Source organism: Octopus bimaculoides, chromosome 4, assembly GCF_046866305.1.
Source record: "Octopus bimaculoides isolate indiv1 chromosome 4, ASM4686630v1, whole genome shotgun sequence".
Taxonomy (NCBI): Eukaryota; Metazoa; Mollusca; class Cephalopoda; order Octopoda; family Octopodidae; genus Octopus; species Octopus bimaculoides.
In genome coordinates this window covers 1,834,225-1,852,752 of record NC_142931.1, presented here as the reverse complement: position 1 = coordinate 1,852,752, position 18,528 = coordinate 1,834,225, and the positions used below count along the sequence as shown (strand labels likewise).

The window sequence follows — 18,528 nt, the reverse complement described above, 5'->3', positions numbered from 1 at the left end:
TGGAACCAATCCAAGGTGATGGACCTGTAAGAATGTGAGACTGAATGTTTTGTAGTATTCGTTTTGGATCTTTGCATTGTAAGTTCAAATCCTGTCAAGGCCTACTTAGCTGATAGACTTAGCCTGTCAACACTACTATCTGGTACCTTAGTCTCCTTCAGTAGAGTTCACTCTGTTGCAAGTGTTGAGGCCAGGTCTCCAGTTTGAGGGTACCTTTCTCCTGACCCCTTACCAAAATTCGAGGCCCTGGAAAGGGTGAGGGCATTACCTGCCTTCATCGCGAAAATTGTTTTTAAAATTGTTGATTTACATAAATTGTAGTCGTTTCTGTAACGTCAGTAATTAGACAGAGTTGAACTATACTGTGTGTGTGTGTGTGTGTGTGTGTGTGTGTATAAATTTATTATATATATATATATATATATATATATATATGAAGACATCTCTCTCTCTTACACACACACACACACACACATTATTCAACTGTAGAGTGATTGATTTATATCTCCTGTCAAAATATATTTAATGAAGTGACTGGATTGAATGGAGCGAAGGCAGAAGAAAAAAGATGAGAAAATATCGCCAAGTGACGGGCATTTTAAAGACGCATACGTGTTGCAATTTCCTTTTATCGTTTTATCACTTTAATCTGTCAAACTGATGAACACCTCATTTCATTTCCATTTACTGACAGCAATTACACACTTACCTTTCTAATAACACATTTAGGAAGCACTTGAAGGTTTTACGAGTCTTAAAAGCCTCATACTTTCTCTGTAATGACTCGTAGTCTGTCTTATTTTACATATTCTTACAAGTTAGTTCCTCAATCTCTATCTCTGTCTCTGTCGGATCTTTATGATTTGACGGGCAACATTTTTTTATGTAGTGTTTTTGGTACCGAAACACTTTCAAACTTCGAATACTTGTATATTTTGTGTTATAGAACAGATAAAAAATGTTGTATTCGAAGTTATTTCATGTAAAAAATTGTCGTATTTCGGTAATTTCAACCAATCACTGACGTCTATTGAGGTGAAAACAATTACGCCGTGGAATGTAAACAACGGTGTTACGGGATTTTTCCCCTTGAATAAAATTAGTGCCGTTGTTTGTCAACAAAAACTATCCGTTGTCAACAACAACTATCAGCGGTATATATTTCGTTTGTCACTGTTATTAGAAATACGACAACTTTAACATGAAATAACTTGCAATGTACAATTTACATAAGAATACAACAAAATGGGACAAGAACGCAAAACATCCAGACAGTTAGATGATACAAAAACGGGACATGCACTCACTAGAGTAGCTAGAGTGTGTGTCGTCTGGGACGGTCCTTCCGTTTGCCACCCCCGGACCCCACAAAAAACACATATTGCCTAGAACCGACCCAAAAATGCCGCCCGGAGCGGACCGCTCCTGCCCCCCCCCCCCTGCTAGCTACGCTAGTGCATGCACTGAAGCACAAGTACATGTACGTAATTGTATGTATGCACAGGTATATAAGCATGTATGTGTGCTTACAGGTCCACGCACACAAAACAGGCATAGAATTATCTGCGTTCCAGTTTTATTAATTCAATCAATAATATTTACAATTAAAAAATGATATTTAAAGGAAACGAAAAGAGAAGGGAAAAGAAAGAAGAGAAAGAGAAAAAAAGAGAAATAAGCAACGAATGAAGGAAGGAAGAGGGGGAGAGCAGACTCTGTAGTCCAGTCTGAGCGATGATTCGACAGCGCCCAGCGGACAAAATGGTCAAGCCATTGCCAGGGACGGGGCTCCTTCCTCGGGTGGAATGTTTCTGACGAGAGAGAGTAAAAAGAATAAGACCAGAATGAAGAAGAGACATACAGAAGAACAAATAGACATTGAAGAGGTCACAGAATGTGTGACGAAAGAACTTTGACAAAATAATAACGAATTATAATAAAACTGAAGTGAAGGCCGAATAGTGCGTGTTTATTGGCAAAACGGCCGTCCCCAACTATAACAATATCTGTTTTAACATACGATTTCACATCAAGAATCTTGCAAAACAAAAAACATAAAAGTAAAAAAAATCTTAATATACGTATTGCACATGTAATCGGATGTGTGTGTGTGTGTGTGTGAGAGAGAGAGAGAGAGAGAGAGAGAGAGAGAGAGAGAGAAGTCGATACGTTCGACTATAAACTCTTCAAGGCGGTGCCCCAGCATGGCCACAGTCCATTGACTGAAACAAGTAAAAGATAAAAGATATAGATAGGTGTGTAAGTCTGTACATACCTACAGACATACATAAGGGGGGAGGGGGAGGGGGAGGGGGGAAATGGGGAAAGGAAGGAAGGAAGGGAGGGGGAAAGGAAGGAGGGAGGGGGAAAGGAAGGAGGGAAGGGGAAAGGAAGGAGGGAGGGGGAAAGGGGAAGCGAGCAACAGAGAGAGAGGCTCACCCGCGCATGCGCATACAGACAATGGATTGGCAGAATCGTTAAGACATCGTACAAGATACCCTGCGATGTTTGTTCGAGCCCCTAGCTTTTTGAATGCAAAGCCCACGGAAGTCAAAATTTTCTTTTATCCTTCTGGGGTCGACAAAAAATAAAATATTTGTTTAAGGCGGTGGACAGGCAATTTTAGTCACTTGCGTCAGTTAATAAAAATAAGTTTTGTCCACTACTGCATTAATTTTGCGATTAAAATTGCCATCTGTGTATCATACTAAATGTATACAGACCGTTAGAGGGTACGATGCTGTGGAATTGCCTGAGATAAAAATCTCTTCATGGACTCGTTCTGTCAAAAAACGCAGTATATGTGTGGGAGTGGGATGAACATCATTGCTGCAATGCCTCACCAAGAACAACAGATGCATTTCGTATTTCTTGAAGCTTCTCAATGCTATCAACCCAGAGATGTTTTTCTACTGTCTGGCAAGCTTTTGTATTACCAGTGAATTCTTTTTTCATTATATCCTACATATATTCTTTTCTAGTCTAGGCACAAGGCCTGAAATTTTGGGAGAGGGCCGGTCGATTAGATCGTCCTCAGTATGCAGCTGGTACTTAATTTATCGACCCTGAAAAGACGAAATGCAAAGTCGACTTCGGCGGAATTTGAACTCAGAACATAAAGACAAATGAAATACCACAAAGCATTTCACCCAGTGTGCTAACGTTTCTGCCAGTTCGCCACCTCGGATGTTTAATGAGTTTTGTGGAAAGTGCTGTTGGATGGAATGCCTTTTTTTTTAATGAAGCATGAATTTCATTGCAGTAGACGATAATCGAGTGAACGGCATTGACAAGCCTCAAAAAAACAAAAAAGCAAAAATGCCTCTGTTGTTCTCATGATTCAATGCAACAATGATGTTTGTCTGGCTTTGATATACGTTGTGCTTTTAGCAATGAAAGTCTATGAAGGAACTTTATCTCAGACAATTTTAGCGGTGTATATAAATTTAATATGATACACGGGTGGTAACATATGCACCATACACACACTCACACGCGTGTGTGCATACATACATACATACATACATACATACATACATACATACATACATACATACATACATTGATAGCGAGTGCGTCAGGAAAGTGTGTTGTGGCCGCTGCTGTTTGCGATAGCCTCTCTGGAATATGCCATCCGTCATACAGGCAGCCACTTTTACTGGCAATGCGGATTATACAAATGTAGCAGAAGTAGTGAAGGATCCTCTTCGGACTGAAGAAAATAAGATGCAACTTAATGCAAAAAAGATTCCAAGTCCTTCGCTATCAGCTTGTGCTAACGCCCTGCGGCAAAAAAGATAGTCTGGGCCAAAAAAGAGCGGCGATCCCAGAGTCAAGTACAGAGCGTGACCTGGCGATTGATATGAGCAACGATGCTTTTGTTTCATGTACAAATCACCATGATGGTGGAAATGTGGAGGCGAATGGTCGGATGGATTCTGAGAACTTTCAGAACAAGGGACTGGGAAATCATGCTGGCTGGTTCTATGGAAGACATTTGTCCATGGCTGTCTGGGCTACTGATCTCAATTATGGTCACGTCATTGTGCCAAATTAATAGCAGGACTTGAGGCAGTTCAGCGGTGCTAAACTATGAAGACTGCCTCAATGAAATACTTGAGCTGCTGGGAAAGACAGGAAAAGCCACGACTCTCCTCCCTGAAGCGAAGACGGAAAATATATGCGATAATATACATATGGAAGATCGTAGAGGGGAGGTACCAAAGTTTAGCCTCACGAGTTATACCTGCTCTCGAACACTGCACTGTTCTAAGAGTGCTACCCATCCCGTTCGGTGTAAGGATGAATTACAGCAATACAAAGGCTCACAGCCATTTAATATCTTGCCCCCGAAAAAAACTAAGAGATTTACATGGGGTGTGGGTGGTCATTTTCCAGAAATACATTGGTCTCTTGTTGTCCAAGATCCCAGATGGACTTACATCACAAGAAACTCAAAAAAAGGCAGCAATAACAAACTCCCTCCTTCGCCGAAAGCCAACCACATGAGAATGGTCATCGAGGTGATGATACAGGTGGTGATCCAGTATGGCCACAGTCACTGGGTTGAAAAGCACAAAAGAAGATAGATAGAAAGAGAGAGAGAGAAAGAGATGTTATTAATTAGTTGCGGGTTCCAATAGAGTGAAGGAATTTTAATAAGGACACCAAGGTAGAGAACAGCCTATCTGTGTGTTAGCATAGAGAAATAAAGAATATCTGGAACGCAAGGTAGTCGCTGTGAAAACAGCTTCAGAAAATACTGTACAAAGAAACAAGTGGCCAGCAACTACTACAGAAAATCGAACTCTGTATCTCTCTCTCGCTCGCTCCCGCCCTTTCTCCCTCCCCCCCTCTCTCTCTCTCTCTCTCTCTCTCTCTCTCTCTCTATATATATATATATATATATATATATATATATATATATATATATACACACACACACACACACACATGACAGACGATCGAATGCTATTATGCTTTAGTGATCACACAATGCACTTCGCATTGTTTTAGCCTCTGGGTGGTGCCGTTAACGCCATAGTAAAATCGCTGACCAATACCAGCATCTCTGGAGTGGTTGATTACACACACACACCCGCTCACAGACACCCAAACACACAGACACACAGACAGACACACGCGCGCGCGCATTTGAACAATAAAAGATAAATAATATCTTCATTGATATTTGAAGAATTAATTTTTTGCTGCCATTTCAATGCGTTACACGTTTCATCACAATTAAATAATTAATCAACAATATAATTATATACGATGTGTGAATTCCTTGTAGGTTCATTAAACAATCAACGCAAAATAATCCAACAATATTTTTCTCGTTTTGCTCTCATTTACAGGTATCAGTTCATTTATTTTGCGTGAACTTCTCACCTGCGTCGTTTAAAAGCTTTTGTAAACACTTCTCTCATTTACACATATCACAATGATTCTGAAAATTACAACAGATTTACACACACACACACTCACACTGTGTATATATAATAGAATAAAAGGCTACCCAGACAAGCAACAGGTATTGAGTGAGATTTATATTTGTACAACGAATGTTCATAATAGTTGCGATGTGCACAGTTCGACCCCAGGAAGAGGAACTTACAATTTTTAAATTTGAGAATCCTTCAGTTTTACCTGTGTGACGACTTGGTTCTACCTACCAAACTATGTCATTTCAAAACCATGGACTTCCTTTATGCCTCGTCTTCGAGTTTACCTCTATGGATCGCAACTATTTTGAAACATCCCTTTCACTCATCTTCTCTGATTCACATTTCTTTATGCATTTGTTTTTCTCTCTGTGCAGGCGTGGCTGTGGGGCGAAGAAGCTTGCTTCTCAACCACATGGTTGTGGCTTCAATTCCACCGAGAGATATTTGGGGCAAATGTCTTGTACTATAGCCTCGGGTTGACCAAAACCTTGTGACTGGATTTGGTAGACGCAAACTGGAAGAAGCCCTTCGTATAATATGTGTGTATATATTTGTGTGTGTGTGTGTATGTGTCACCACCTCTTGAAAACCGGTGTTGGTGTGTTTACGTCCTCATTAGCGATTCGGCAAAAGAGACCGATGGAATAAGTACCAGGCTTGATCAAAAAACTAAGTCTTGGGATCGATTTATTCGACTAAAAATTCTTCAAGGTGCTGCACCAGCATGGCCGCAGTAAACGACGAAAGATAAATATGTCATAACCTGGTTCGATTTGGTTGAATCGATCAGTTACCCGTGGACAATTCTCTTCCAGGCAGCTGCCGCATCTCTGCCTTTAAAAGGATGCGTTTAGAATCGGAGCTGAGGCACGAACTCCACCTGAGCAGGAATTGCGGCACGTGGTGTCTTCTGACAACATATTACCCATGATGTAGACTTGTGTGTGTGTGTGTGTGTGTGTGTGTGTGTGTGTGTGTGTGTGTGTGTGTGTGTGTGTGTCTGTCTGTCTGTCTGTCTGTGTATGCATGTATGTGTGCATGTATGTATGTGTGTGTATGTGAAGTATGTGTGTATATATGTGTATGTATGTGTGTATGCATGTGTGTATTATGTATGTATCTGTATATATGTGTATGTATGTGTGTATGTATATATGTGTGGGTATGTGTGAATGTATGCATGTATCTATGTATGTGCGTGTATGGTATGTATGTATGTTTGTATATATGCATGTGTTTTTCTTTAACTTGGTACGTAATCTATTAAATAGTTTTGCTGAACCGTTAAGTTACGGGAACGTAAACACACCAACACCCTTGTAAAGTGGTGGGGGACAAGCACATGCACGCATACACACATATATATATATGTGTGTGTGTGTGTGTGTGTGTGTATGTGTGTACATATATATATAGATATTTATATGTGTGCATGCATGTGTGTATGTTTGTGTGTGCGTGTGTGTGTGTACGACGGGCTTCTTTTAGTTTCCGTTAACCAAATCCACTCACAAGGCTTTGATCAGCTCGAGTTTGCAGTAGAAGACACTTACCTACGGTGCCATGCAGTGGGACTTGAACCCGGAGCCATGTGGTTGGGAAGCAAGCTTCAAAGCCAGGAACTTTTCATCCCCAGCCCCTCGTATATATGTTTATGTGTGTGTTTATGTGTGTGAGTATACGTGTGCGAAAGTGATCCTCAAATCGGAGACGAACGCAAATGCATCTACATTGACGGATATTGAATAAGAATGACTTTATACAACATTTGACAGAGGAAAATAAAATAAAATGAAAATTGAACGGAGAGCAATAAGATCGTTAGAGATGGAATATGACGGACGCTGGATATTTACACACAAACACGCTTCAGGTTTTAGTACAACACTATTTCTATATTTCTGGGGAAACCGGAACTGTGTTAAGAAAGATCTCCATTGATAACTTTTTTAAAACGTGGATTGCTTGACGGATGAGCGTATTTCCGATTACACCGAACGAATGTCGGCCACACATTAATTCTCAAATTACGTATTCAATTATGTTTCTTCTTGTTTTATATTCTTATCTTTTGTATTTTTCCGGTAAAAGTAAATTAGTCTGACAGGTGAAAAAAGAAGTTGAATATACATCAGAGATGCTTCGCCTGACGCAAGAAACTGCAAGAGCTATTCCGAGCTTTTGCAAGCTCTTCTAAATCCATTGCAAAACTAGAGACCTTTCCGTATCGTCAGCAGGTATCTCAAGGTCACAAGCATTTCGCCCCTTAGCCTGTACACTCCGCCTGAGTAGGGCAGCCAGAGCTAAGCTAGTTTTCACCCACGGAAGGGCTCCACGTTCAGTCTTTTATCAACCATAACCAGCTTAAACTAGTTTCAGCTGCTTTGCCTATTTCCTAAATGGTTTTCTTCAGTTGTCTGGGTTCCTGACCTATCTTCTACAGGAAATAACTCATTGATCCAGATGGAAAGCCTTTGACAAGGAGCTAATCGACTAAGTTTTGATATTTGGAGGGGAATATGAAGGCTGTCCTCCCAGGACACTGTGAGTTCAGCCACGAAGATTGTTTTTGTATTGCAGGAATACGTCTGGTCGGAGTGACGTCACCAATGTCTCTTCTATTTCCGCAATATAATTAGTCAGATTATTGACTGGTCAACCTGAGATGTCTAAAAGATAACTGTGTTACAAAAATCTCAACATCTAATTCCAGCAATTCTTCAAATGTGACATTGCAATACAATATTTGCAGTCCAGTGATATTTTATGTTCCTTGCCACTGTATTCTCCCTTTAGCTGAAGGACTCTATAAACTCCAGTCATTTTAATGTCCACATTCACATTCTAACCGCCATTTAGTGTTCATCGTTCATCACTTAAGGATCTACAGAACGATGCTCATCGGTGAAAGATGTCTTGCTCAATAGATCTTTCGCTGATCGTCACGTCTACTGTTCGATGCGAAGAATGGAAATGTTCTATGAGTTTCACTTTGGACTGAATTGTCACCCCACCCTCACTCTATCTGAAAAATCAACAACTAACACTGTACGTCTTCCTGCACGTTTACTCCAATCTCTAAGTACTCAGCTATCACGATCTCTTTCAGTATTTTAAGTTTTTCAGAGCTCATTTCACTGCTTGTACTCATATATGAGTTCACAACAATAATAGCGCAAGTCTTAAGTAGGAATTCCTCTCCAAATAATTTGCTATCTAAAACAGACCAGAGAACAACAGTAATTTATTCTGAAAACTATTCAAAAGTAACAAGTGATAGACGAACAGTTGTTTGTGATTGAAGGAATTCAAGGAGCTGTAGAGGCGGCAGTGAACTTGCTTGAAAAGAAAGAAATACTTTTAGCCAAAGTAACAAGTTTTCGTTGACGAAATCCAAGAGAGAAAGGTTTGTTTAGGGAGAATAGATTCTGTGTAAAAGCAAGTTGAGGAATGTTGAAAAACAGAATATATAACTTATAAAAACGATGTGCAGGACCGTCGCCAAGCCCCTGCGGTTGAGGGGGCCCTCCACGGTTGAGGGGCCCCCATGTTAAGATCAAAATACGTCGATGACTCATCTATCTACTTTGGTTAAGATGTTGAATAAGAATTCAACTGTTAACTGAAATTTTCAAGAGATAAAATGGTGATACATTGTACCTGCAAAAGTTCTTATAAAAATATTACATTGTATCACGAAAGTGTAGCAGACTTTGTGGATTTTCAATGATATCTATTGAACATGGACTTAGCTCTCAGTTTGATTATTCTGAACTGATCGATGATTTCACAAAGCGAAAAGTGCACCGGGTTTGTCTTTGAAAGTTGCCTGGATTATAAAAGTGCTCTTTTATTCATGTCTGGAAGTTTTACTGATTGAAATTTGTAATAAACCTAAATAAATTTAACTTGATGTACTTTTAAAGATGTTCTTTGGGATAACGTGAAATATTGAACTTCGGATAGAATAAAGTAAAATTTAGCTATGAATATAAGGTACGTAGATTACGAATTTTAATTGAAGGGATAGGGCCTCGAAACAAAAAGTTGCAGGGGGCCTCTGAAAGTCAAGTGGTGGAACTGACGATGTGTTAAAAGATATCAAGTTAGAGGTTTGAGTTTCTGACAGGAATGAAAATGTAGCTTTTATGCTAGAAGTAGATCGTGTTTAGGGTCAAGATGTATGGTTGTAGAGGGCGAATAAACCGTAACTTCGAAGTCGCTGTCGACCCTTTTGCTTGGTACACATACATACATACACAAACACACGTATGTGTGCGTGTATGTATGTATGTATGTACGTATGTATGACGGGTTTTTGATCAGATTCAGTCTACCAAATTCCATTCAGCTCGATATTATGATGTCAGACCGTGCAATGAGATCGAACCTAGAAGTATGCGGTTTTTTTACCACGCAGCTACACATGTGCTAAACGGATAAAAATTAACAACTCTCTAAAGTTGAAGTATTTAGATGTGGAAAAAAGTAAACCTAACCCCTGCCATCACAATATTAACCACGTGATATAGCTTTCTACGTAAAAGTTGTGAGTTCAAATCAGGCTTCCGCCAGCATTGCTTTTTGTATCTTAAATACGACATATTAACAACATTGATATTTAAGAAATAGGAAAGCTTTTAATACAGTTTCCGAGCTCCCACCTCTCTCTCTCTCTCTCTCTCTCTCTCTCTCTCTCTCTCTCAAAGCTACGGGCTTATCCGCGTCTTCGTGGGGATTAACCAAATAATTCAATAAGATTAAAATAAAACTTCCACTTACTTTTATTACTTTGGGTAGAATTGAGAATGGTTAGTGAGACCAAGGCAAATAGTAAACGCTTCATGCTGTTGTTGTTCTCCTTTTTCTTCTTTTTCTTCAATAATAATAATAATAATCGTAAGAAGTATTGAGTTCTAGTTGAATGTTAATTATTGATGATGATGATGACGATGGCGATGACAATGATGGTGATGATGACGATGATGATGGCTCCAGTGGTAGCTGTTTAAAATCTTTTGTTGTTGGCGTGTTTGTTGTTGTTGTTGCTATTATCGATATTATTGGGACAATCGTTGTTGCTTTAAATTCATCACTCAACGTTAGATTCACGGTTTTGTTACAACTTGTCAATGTTGTTGTTGTTGTTGTGACGGCGGCGGCGGCGGCGGCGGCGGAGGTGGTATCAGTGTTCCTGCTTTTGATGAATTTTTTATATTGTTGTTTTTAGGTGTTGCAGTTATTCATGTTGTTCTTGGTGTTGTTGATGAAGTGGTGGAGGTGGTGGTGGTGGTGGTGGTAGTGGTCGTGGTGGTGGTGGTGGTGATAGAAGTGAAGACAGACTAAACTATAGAACTGTTCCTGTTTTTGGCCTTAGTTGCTGTTGCTGTTGTTGTTGTTGTCGTCAATGAAGGTGGTGGTGGTGGTGGAGATGGTGGTGGTGGTGGAGGTGGTGGTGGTGGTGACAGTTCTAGATGTGCCACAGCAACATAAAAGCGATGTAGTGACGTTACTCACTAAACTACTTTCTCCTTTTATAACTTATCATCTCCAACATTAATCAACCGACAGCCTCTTTTTCATTTTTGCCTCCCACAATCGATACCACACCCATAATGACCACCACCACCACCACCACCCACAATCCTCTCCACGCACTTGTTCGTTAATAGCCACAACCCCTAACCCTATCCCAACCACCGACGCTTCCTTCGTTTTGTGTCAAACAACGCCATCATTCCTTATCACAAACCGTCTTCGAAATTATAAGTCTCGTGCTGTCTCTTGTCCACCATCGACACTCCCCGCCCCCGCCCGCACTCATCACTCAATGCCAATGAAGCGTTTTAACGTTCACAGAGCAAATATTGTTGTTATTTCCTGACAAACTCTAAAAACCAAAGATATATTTGCAACCAATTAAGTATTTAATCCGTGTGTGCATGTTGGCGGGGGGGGGGGCAGCCGGCTGAAACCAGTAATTAAGTTTTTATATATATATATATATTTATATATATATATACAACCATCCAGATATCTGAGTACCTTATTATTTTTCCTAGTATATATATATATATATATATATATATATATATATATATAATTACATATATACATACATACACACACACATCGATATTTTTCCTTTATTGGAGTAAATTTGGCTTACAGCTGTTTCCAGTAGTCATTATACGTTCGTTATGGTTAGGTTTCTTAATTAGTCATTAATAATAATGACTTCAAATTTTGACACAAGGTCAGCAAGATCGGGGGAGGGGCAAGTCGATCGAAAATGACAAAGCAACCATGCTCTGGGATATGCCAATACAACACATAGAGAAATCAAGGTTAATAGACCTGATATAATTATCAGGGATCACAAAGAAAAAAATGCCTTCTAATTGATCTATCAATTCCAACAGATGACAATATATCTCTAAAAGAAACGGAGAAACTTTCAAAAACAAAGATCTGGAAAGAGAGGTAACTCGAATGTGGAGCCTAAACACAGGAACAATTCCTATGATAACAGGTGCATTAAGTATGATTAAAATACATTTAGACAAATACATAACAAAGAGACCAGGACTTTCGAACGTATATAATATACAGAAAATAGCACTACTAGGCACAGCGCACATCCTATGTAAAACACTTGCAATACTGTGAAAATAAGAGTACCTCAACGAACCACAGCACATACCCAAAGCACACAGAGTTGCGCTCGGTAGTGCAGTGAAAGCACGTGATAAAAATAAGACTACTGAGCAATAATAATAATAATAATAATAATAATAATAATAATAATAATAATAATAATGATAAGGACCACGATAATTAACAACCAAGTTTCAAAGCTTATAATGTGCGGAAAGAGATGCTGTGAGACTTCTGACCACAGGCTGCTGTCCGCTCTCCCAGAATCTCTATGAGACTACGAAAAGTTAAAATTGCTTACGATTTCGGGAAAAGGAAATGGTCAGATAAATCATCGCCTTTTCATGAATGATAAAAAGGTTTATGCGACAAATGAGAAACAGCTTGAAAGTCTTGTATATACTATCCTCATTTTCTCGAATGACGAAGGTATGAAATTTGGGATAGAAAAGTGTGGTATATTGAAAATGAAACGCGAAAGATTTGAAAGAAGCCAAGGAATTGAAATGACAAATGGACAAACAATGAGAGCGGTTGAGAAAGGGCAGTGGTATCAGTACTTGGGAATACTGGAAGACGACGAGGTAAAGAAAATGAAGAAATGAAACAAATGACCAATAGAAAGTAGACAAGGAGAGTCAGAAAATTATTGCAGTCAAAGCTGAATTCGAAAAAGCAATAAATTCAAGAGCAGTACCCTTAATCAGATATGGAGTTGGAATTATAGACAGGACCAGAAATGATATAAAGAAACTTAACAGAAAAAAACTAGGAAGTTGTTGACGATGTATGGAGCCCACTATTAGAAAGCTGATATGAAACAGCTGTACTTGAGGAGAGAATATGCACGGATGGAAAGAGAAAGTCTCGGAGAGTATTTACAAGACAGCAAAGAAAATGTACAAGAGACAGCGAATAAAGAACAGGTGATGAAGCAGATAATAGGAGAAAAGGACAAGAACGAAATAGAAAGAGAGTACATCAGACAGATCAAAGAGAAACCTCTATATGGCCAATTTTGGAGAGCCGCTGAAGATGTATGTGGAACTTGGTTAAAAAGGGTGCAACTTGGTTTTAAAATGGACTTGGTTAAAAAGGGAGCAATTAAAAAAAGAAACAAAGAACCTAATTGTAGCAGCCCAAGATGAAGTGAAAGAAACAAACAACTTGAGAAAAAATATATATATGGAGAGAATGTGTCAGAAGGATGTAGAGCCTGTGGAACTTGGAACGAAACTGGCACACATTATGGCAGAATGTCCCAAGCTGGCACAAGAAGAATATCAGAAATGGAAGCACGACAGGGTTGTAAAGGTTTTACACCGGAAACTACTAGAAATGGAGATTTGAAGCTAGAATCACATGGTACAATCATCGAGTCGAAAGAGTACTGGAGTCGGAAAAATGTAAGATTTTGTGGGACTTTCCTATTCAAACGGACAAGAAATTAGGAAATAATAGACCAGATATAACGATTGTAGATAAAGAAAAAGCGAAGTTGCTTACTTATCGACCCATCATTCCCGTTTGATTCTAGGATCGTAAAGAAAGAGGAAGAAAGACAAAAAAAATATAATCCCTTAAAGTTTGAAATAGGAAGAATTTGGAGCATGAGAATAGTATAGGTCGTACCTATAATAATTGGTGCGTTGGGAAAAGTAAGCCAAGATATAGACAAATGGCAGAAGGAGATTGGAATAGAATGCCCAGTAGAACTCCTACAGAAAATTTGTCTCTTAGGGACAGCAAGGATTTCAAGTTCTAAGCTCTTGAAAGACAGCTGAAAACTTGTAGATACCTATGGTTACAGGCAGTGACCTGCTACTCACATAATTCCAACCAGGAATAAGACCGAACCCGAGCCAAACCAAAATAATAATAATAATAATAATAATAATAATAATAATAATAATAATAAGAAGAAGAAGAAGAAGAAGAAGAAGAAGAAGAAGAAGAAGAAGAAGAAGAAGAAGAAGAAGAAGAAGAAGAAGAAGAAGAAGAAGAAGAAGAAGAAGAAGAATTAACCAACTCAATCGCACTACGCGAAAGAGAAAAACAATGACAATGCATGGTGCCCTCCACCCTAAGGCAAACGCACACAGGCTCTACATGAACAGGGGGAAAGGTGGACGTAGGCCGATTAGCGTACGTGGCAGAAACATGTCAGAATATTTGGTAAACAGCAAACAAGACCTGCTACAGTCTGTTGCTAATGCATTTATGATATTCTTCTACTGAAATTAAGCAAAACAAAAGATTCTTCGTTTTTGATCTGCTTTGAACAGTATTTCATTTAAGGATCTTCAAGAAACAATAGGACTTATCCTAATATGACAGCTGACTCTCGTAAATTCCTTAGAGCAAGTACCAAGATCAACAGAAAGGGACTCATAGCAAAATCTAGATCAGAGTTTCGAATTGCTTCATTGTCTTTAAGTTTGAATTCAATAATTCAGGTTCGATTCCTAGGCAGTGAGTCGATGTTTGGGACTCTGCCAGTATTCCTTACATGTGTGTGTGTGTGTGTGTGTGTGTGTGTGCACGTTGTGTGTACGTGTGTATATATGTCATTATTCAGTTTATTTCAAGATTTCTTGCCAATAGAGAAAGAACCGGTTTCTAACCTAGATCCAAGCTCCCTTCATTGGAATTTCAACATCAACAGGATGTTTTTATCTGTATGCATGTATGTATTATGCATGTATGTATGCGCAGTATTTGGAATCCATGCATGAGCAGATTTGTATGTCTCGTTTTATGCGCGCACGTGCACGTGTGTGTGCGCGCGCGCGCATGTATCAAGTAATAAGGGATCATCATCCGCTTGGATTATCAGCCTTTGTATTCACGCGCCAGACACACTAACACTGTGTCAACATTAACAAGAAATCCTCAGCTTGTTCTCCTTAATATTCATTGCGTCTAAACTAACAAGCTCATGCAAATCGCTCCAGTAATAGCATTTTAACAGCTTCACACCATTAATAAAGCTTTCTGTATATCGATAGGTTTTAGAAGGTTCCTGGAACTGATAAGATTTATTAAAAGGGTTTAACCTGAAATACATAAATGAACACCTATTTTCCATTTACATATATACATATGTATGTATGTATATGTTTATGTATATGTATATATAAAGTACTTGTTGATGGAATGTTCATGAAAAATGCAAGCTTCCCCTGCAATGGAGCAATGAAAAGCTATTAGAATAGAAAGGTGTTAAACCACTCATACATTAGACATGAATATTCTGTTCTTATTGATTTATAGAGCAAACATGTGAAGGAAAAAATGGAACCCAAATAACTGACAAATGGCGGCTGTTTGAACAACATTTTGAAAAATAATTAAACATGAAACATTAATAATAAATATCTGAAGAAGATGAATCAATTATCACATGCGCCTAGATTCATGAATATTGTAGTTTCATGATAGGCATACGACCGTGTGTGTGTGTGTGTGTGTGTGTGTGTGTGTGTGTGTGTGTGTGTGTGTGTGTGTGTGTGTGTGTGTGCGTGTATGTGTGTGTGTGTGTGAACCTATGTAGTAGATATAAAACTCCTACTGCTATTTTCACCCACATTGTAGTAAGACAACAATTGACCCACAACACTTCACTTCATATCATCCCCACACATATACACACCCAACGAACATCTCACATTCTTACATACACACATACACACACATACATGCGTACATACATACATATACACATACACACACATACATGCGTACATACATACATGCGTACATACATACATACATACATACGCACATGCATACATACCTACATACACACATACATACAAGCATACATGAATACATGAATACATGCATACATACATACATACATATATATACATACATACATACATACATACATACATACATACATACATGCATACTTACAAACATACATGCATACATACATACATACATGCATATCGGTCAGAATTTCCTGTGTCCGAAAAAGAGACACACTCTACATCATTAGGCGACTCATAAGACTCAAGTGGTCATTTCAGTCCGACGACTCGCCTATACAGCCACACACTTTGTAGGTGCGAAACCAATGGTCACTTTCCGAGCAGCCATAACAAACAACCTCATATATGACAGATCTTTACTCTCTTCATTTCCCGATCATAAATAGTAGGACTGTAAGACTTTACGACGTACGTGGCTCAAGGTGAGAGTGGGTGTCTATGTCCCTGCGTGTGTGTATGTGTGTGTGTGTCTGTACACATTCCTCCATGTTAACAAGTGTAGTACTCCTCCCTCTCTTAATACAATCTAATCCTTCTTTAACAGGTCTCACCCTATCTATATTTTCCCCCCATACACTTTCTTGTATACTTTCTCTTTTCTACAGTTTATACGTTTATATTTACAATTATTTGCTATGAAAAAAACCCAGCATGATTCCCTGAACTCAATATTTCAGCGGGACACCACTTTATGTACACGTGTACCTGACCCGACTCAGACTGCGAAACTGATGCAGCACCACATGATGCACAGCATCCGACCCATGGAGCACGGTTGCAGGACGGGTCGAAACAATCATCGTACTGGAAAAAGACTAATACCAAATCCATCTTCTGTTTCCTTAATCGATAATTATCTCAACACTGCGGAATTCCTGAACTAGATCCAACGGAAATATACCCCAACTGTGGGTGACACCAGGTAACCCAAACTGTGCCAGTGCTTTGTTCAACACATCAACAAACTAATTGACATATACCAATTAGTCCAAAAAAATTTTATACATATATATATAGAGAGAGGGGGAGAGGGAGAGAGAGAGAATATGAGGGGTTTAGTTTATTGGTAATCTAAACGAATAGGTATGCTGAGTAAGTGCTATAATTGGTCATCCGTTAGGTTCCAAGTTTACGGCTGAGGCTGGGGCTAGGGATCCGTAGTAGGCTTCTGGTTTTGCAGGTATATATTATATTAGAGGAAAAGGACAACAAGACCCAAAGTAGGACGGGTATTTCAAGTCATTTATTATGATTTAGGGTAAGGTGAATTTGAAGTCTTACAGCTGTTTCTGGGATATCCCAAGTGATCGGCTGGCATGTCCGTACACTGGGTATTCAGTCATCAGAGACACGTTGAGTATGTATGAAAGACAGGGAGACTCACAGTTTATAAAGGAATAAAATAGTAGATAGATGAATAAAGATTAAAACAGCAGATAGAAGAATATAGACAGGAGAATAAAAGTTCTCCTGTCTCTATTCTTCTATCTACGTTTACTCTTTATTGTTCTGATTTATTCCTTATAAACTGTGCGTGCGTGTGTGATAGTGTGTGTGTGTGTGTGTGTGTGTGTGTGTGTGTGTGTGTGTGTGTGCGTGTGTGTGTGTGTGTGTGTGTGTGTGTGTGAACCTATGTAGTTGATATAAATTTTTTTGTCAAATTTACCTTTCTCTGTAGATTGAAAAAAATTACATTTCATAAAATCTTTTTTCCATGAACGCCTGTTTTCAAACTGATGACCGTTCTTGTAGAGGCACTGCTAATAACGCGAAGCAATGGCGTCGAAAACATCAGGAAACATTTCGTCCGCTATTTATGAACTTTCTCTTTCAATAGTTACCTTAGATTCGTCGACCTTCGGCAGTCTTATGCCCATAAACTTTATCCCTGAAGTGTCCCCATAAAAGAAGTCCAGAGGTGTGAATGTGGAGGCTCTGAGTCTCTTCATCCAATCGATATGTTTGGCAAAATCTCATCGAAGTAGGCTTTTTACATTGCCATGATAGTGTGGGGGTGCCCCATCTTACTGGAAATAAAATTTCACATCTTCAAAGATTTCATATGTGCTTGGCATATCTGTCGCTGCAAGTTCATAAAAATAGAACGAGAAGGCGGCGACCTAGCGGAACCGTTAGCACGTCGGGCGAAATGATGAGCAGTATTTCTTCTGCCGTTACGTTCTGAGTTCAAATTCCACCGAGGTCGACTTTGCCTTTCATCCTTTCGGGGTCGATAAATTAAGTACCAGTTATGCGCTGGGGTCGATGTAATCGACTTAATCTGTTTGTCTGTCCTTGTTTGTCCCCTCTATGTTTAGCCCCTTGTGGGCAATAAAGAAATAAGAAATAGAACTAGTCACAGTACCGTTAAAAATAAAAACTGGTCCAGTTAATCTCTTTGATAATAAACCGCACCATACAGTCACACCTGGTAAATTAATGTGATATTTCTCCGTAATATGCTGATTTACAGGTCCCAGGTAAATGTAATTGTAGCTTCATCAATCTTTATTGGGAAGTGTGCATCTTTTACACATCTAGCAAAATTCCACTCTTCAGTCTGGTTCACCCTCATTGAGAGCATGGACCATTCTTGGAGTGTAACTTTTCCAATGACAATTCAAAATGCGATCGACACTTGATTT

The 18,528-nt window shown here is 39.1% G+C and overlaps 1 protein-coding gene across 4 annotated transcripts in view; it reads right to left on the bottom strand.

Moving 5' to 3' along the window:
* LOC106869042 (uncharacterized) overlaps positions 1 to 18,000 on the bottom strand; it is a 29,490-nt gene extending 11,490 nt beyond the window's left edge. Inside the window, exons 1-2 of one of the 4 annotated variants that reach the window (XM_089350156.1) lie at positions 17,550 to 18,000; positions 10,233 to 10,326 (exon numbers count right to left, since the gene is read on the bottom strand). In XM_089350156.1, the coding sequence (XP_089206282.1) occupies positions 10,233 to 10,296 (64 nt within the window). In that variant the 5' untranslated portion in view covers positions 10,297 to 10,326; positions 17,550 to 18,000. Of the gene's footprint in view, positions 1 to 10,232; positions 11,224 to 17,549 lie in introns of those variants that run through there. The other 3 variants (XM_089350154.1, XM_089350153.1, XM_014914550.3) reach the window with 3 other exon arrangements.
* Between the last annotated feature and the right edge of the window lie 528 nt (positions 18,001 to 18,528).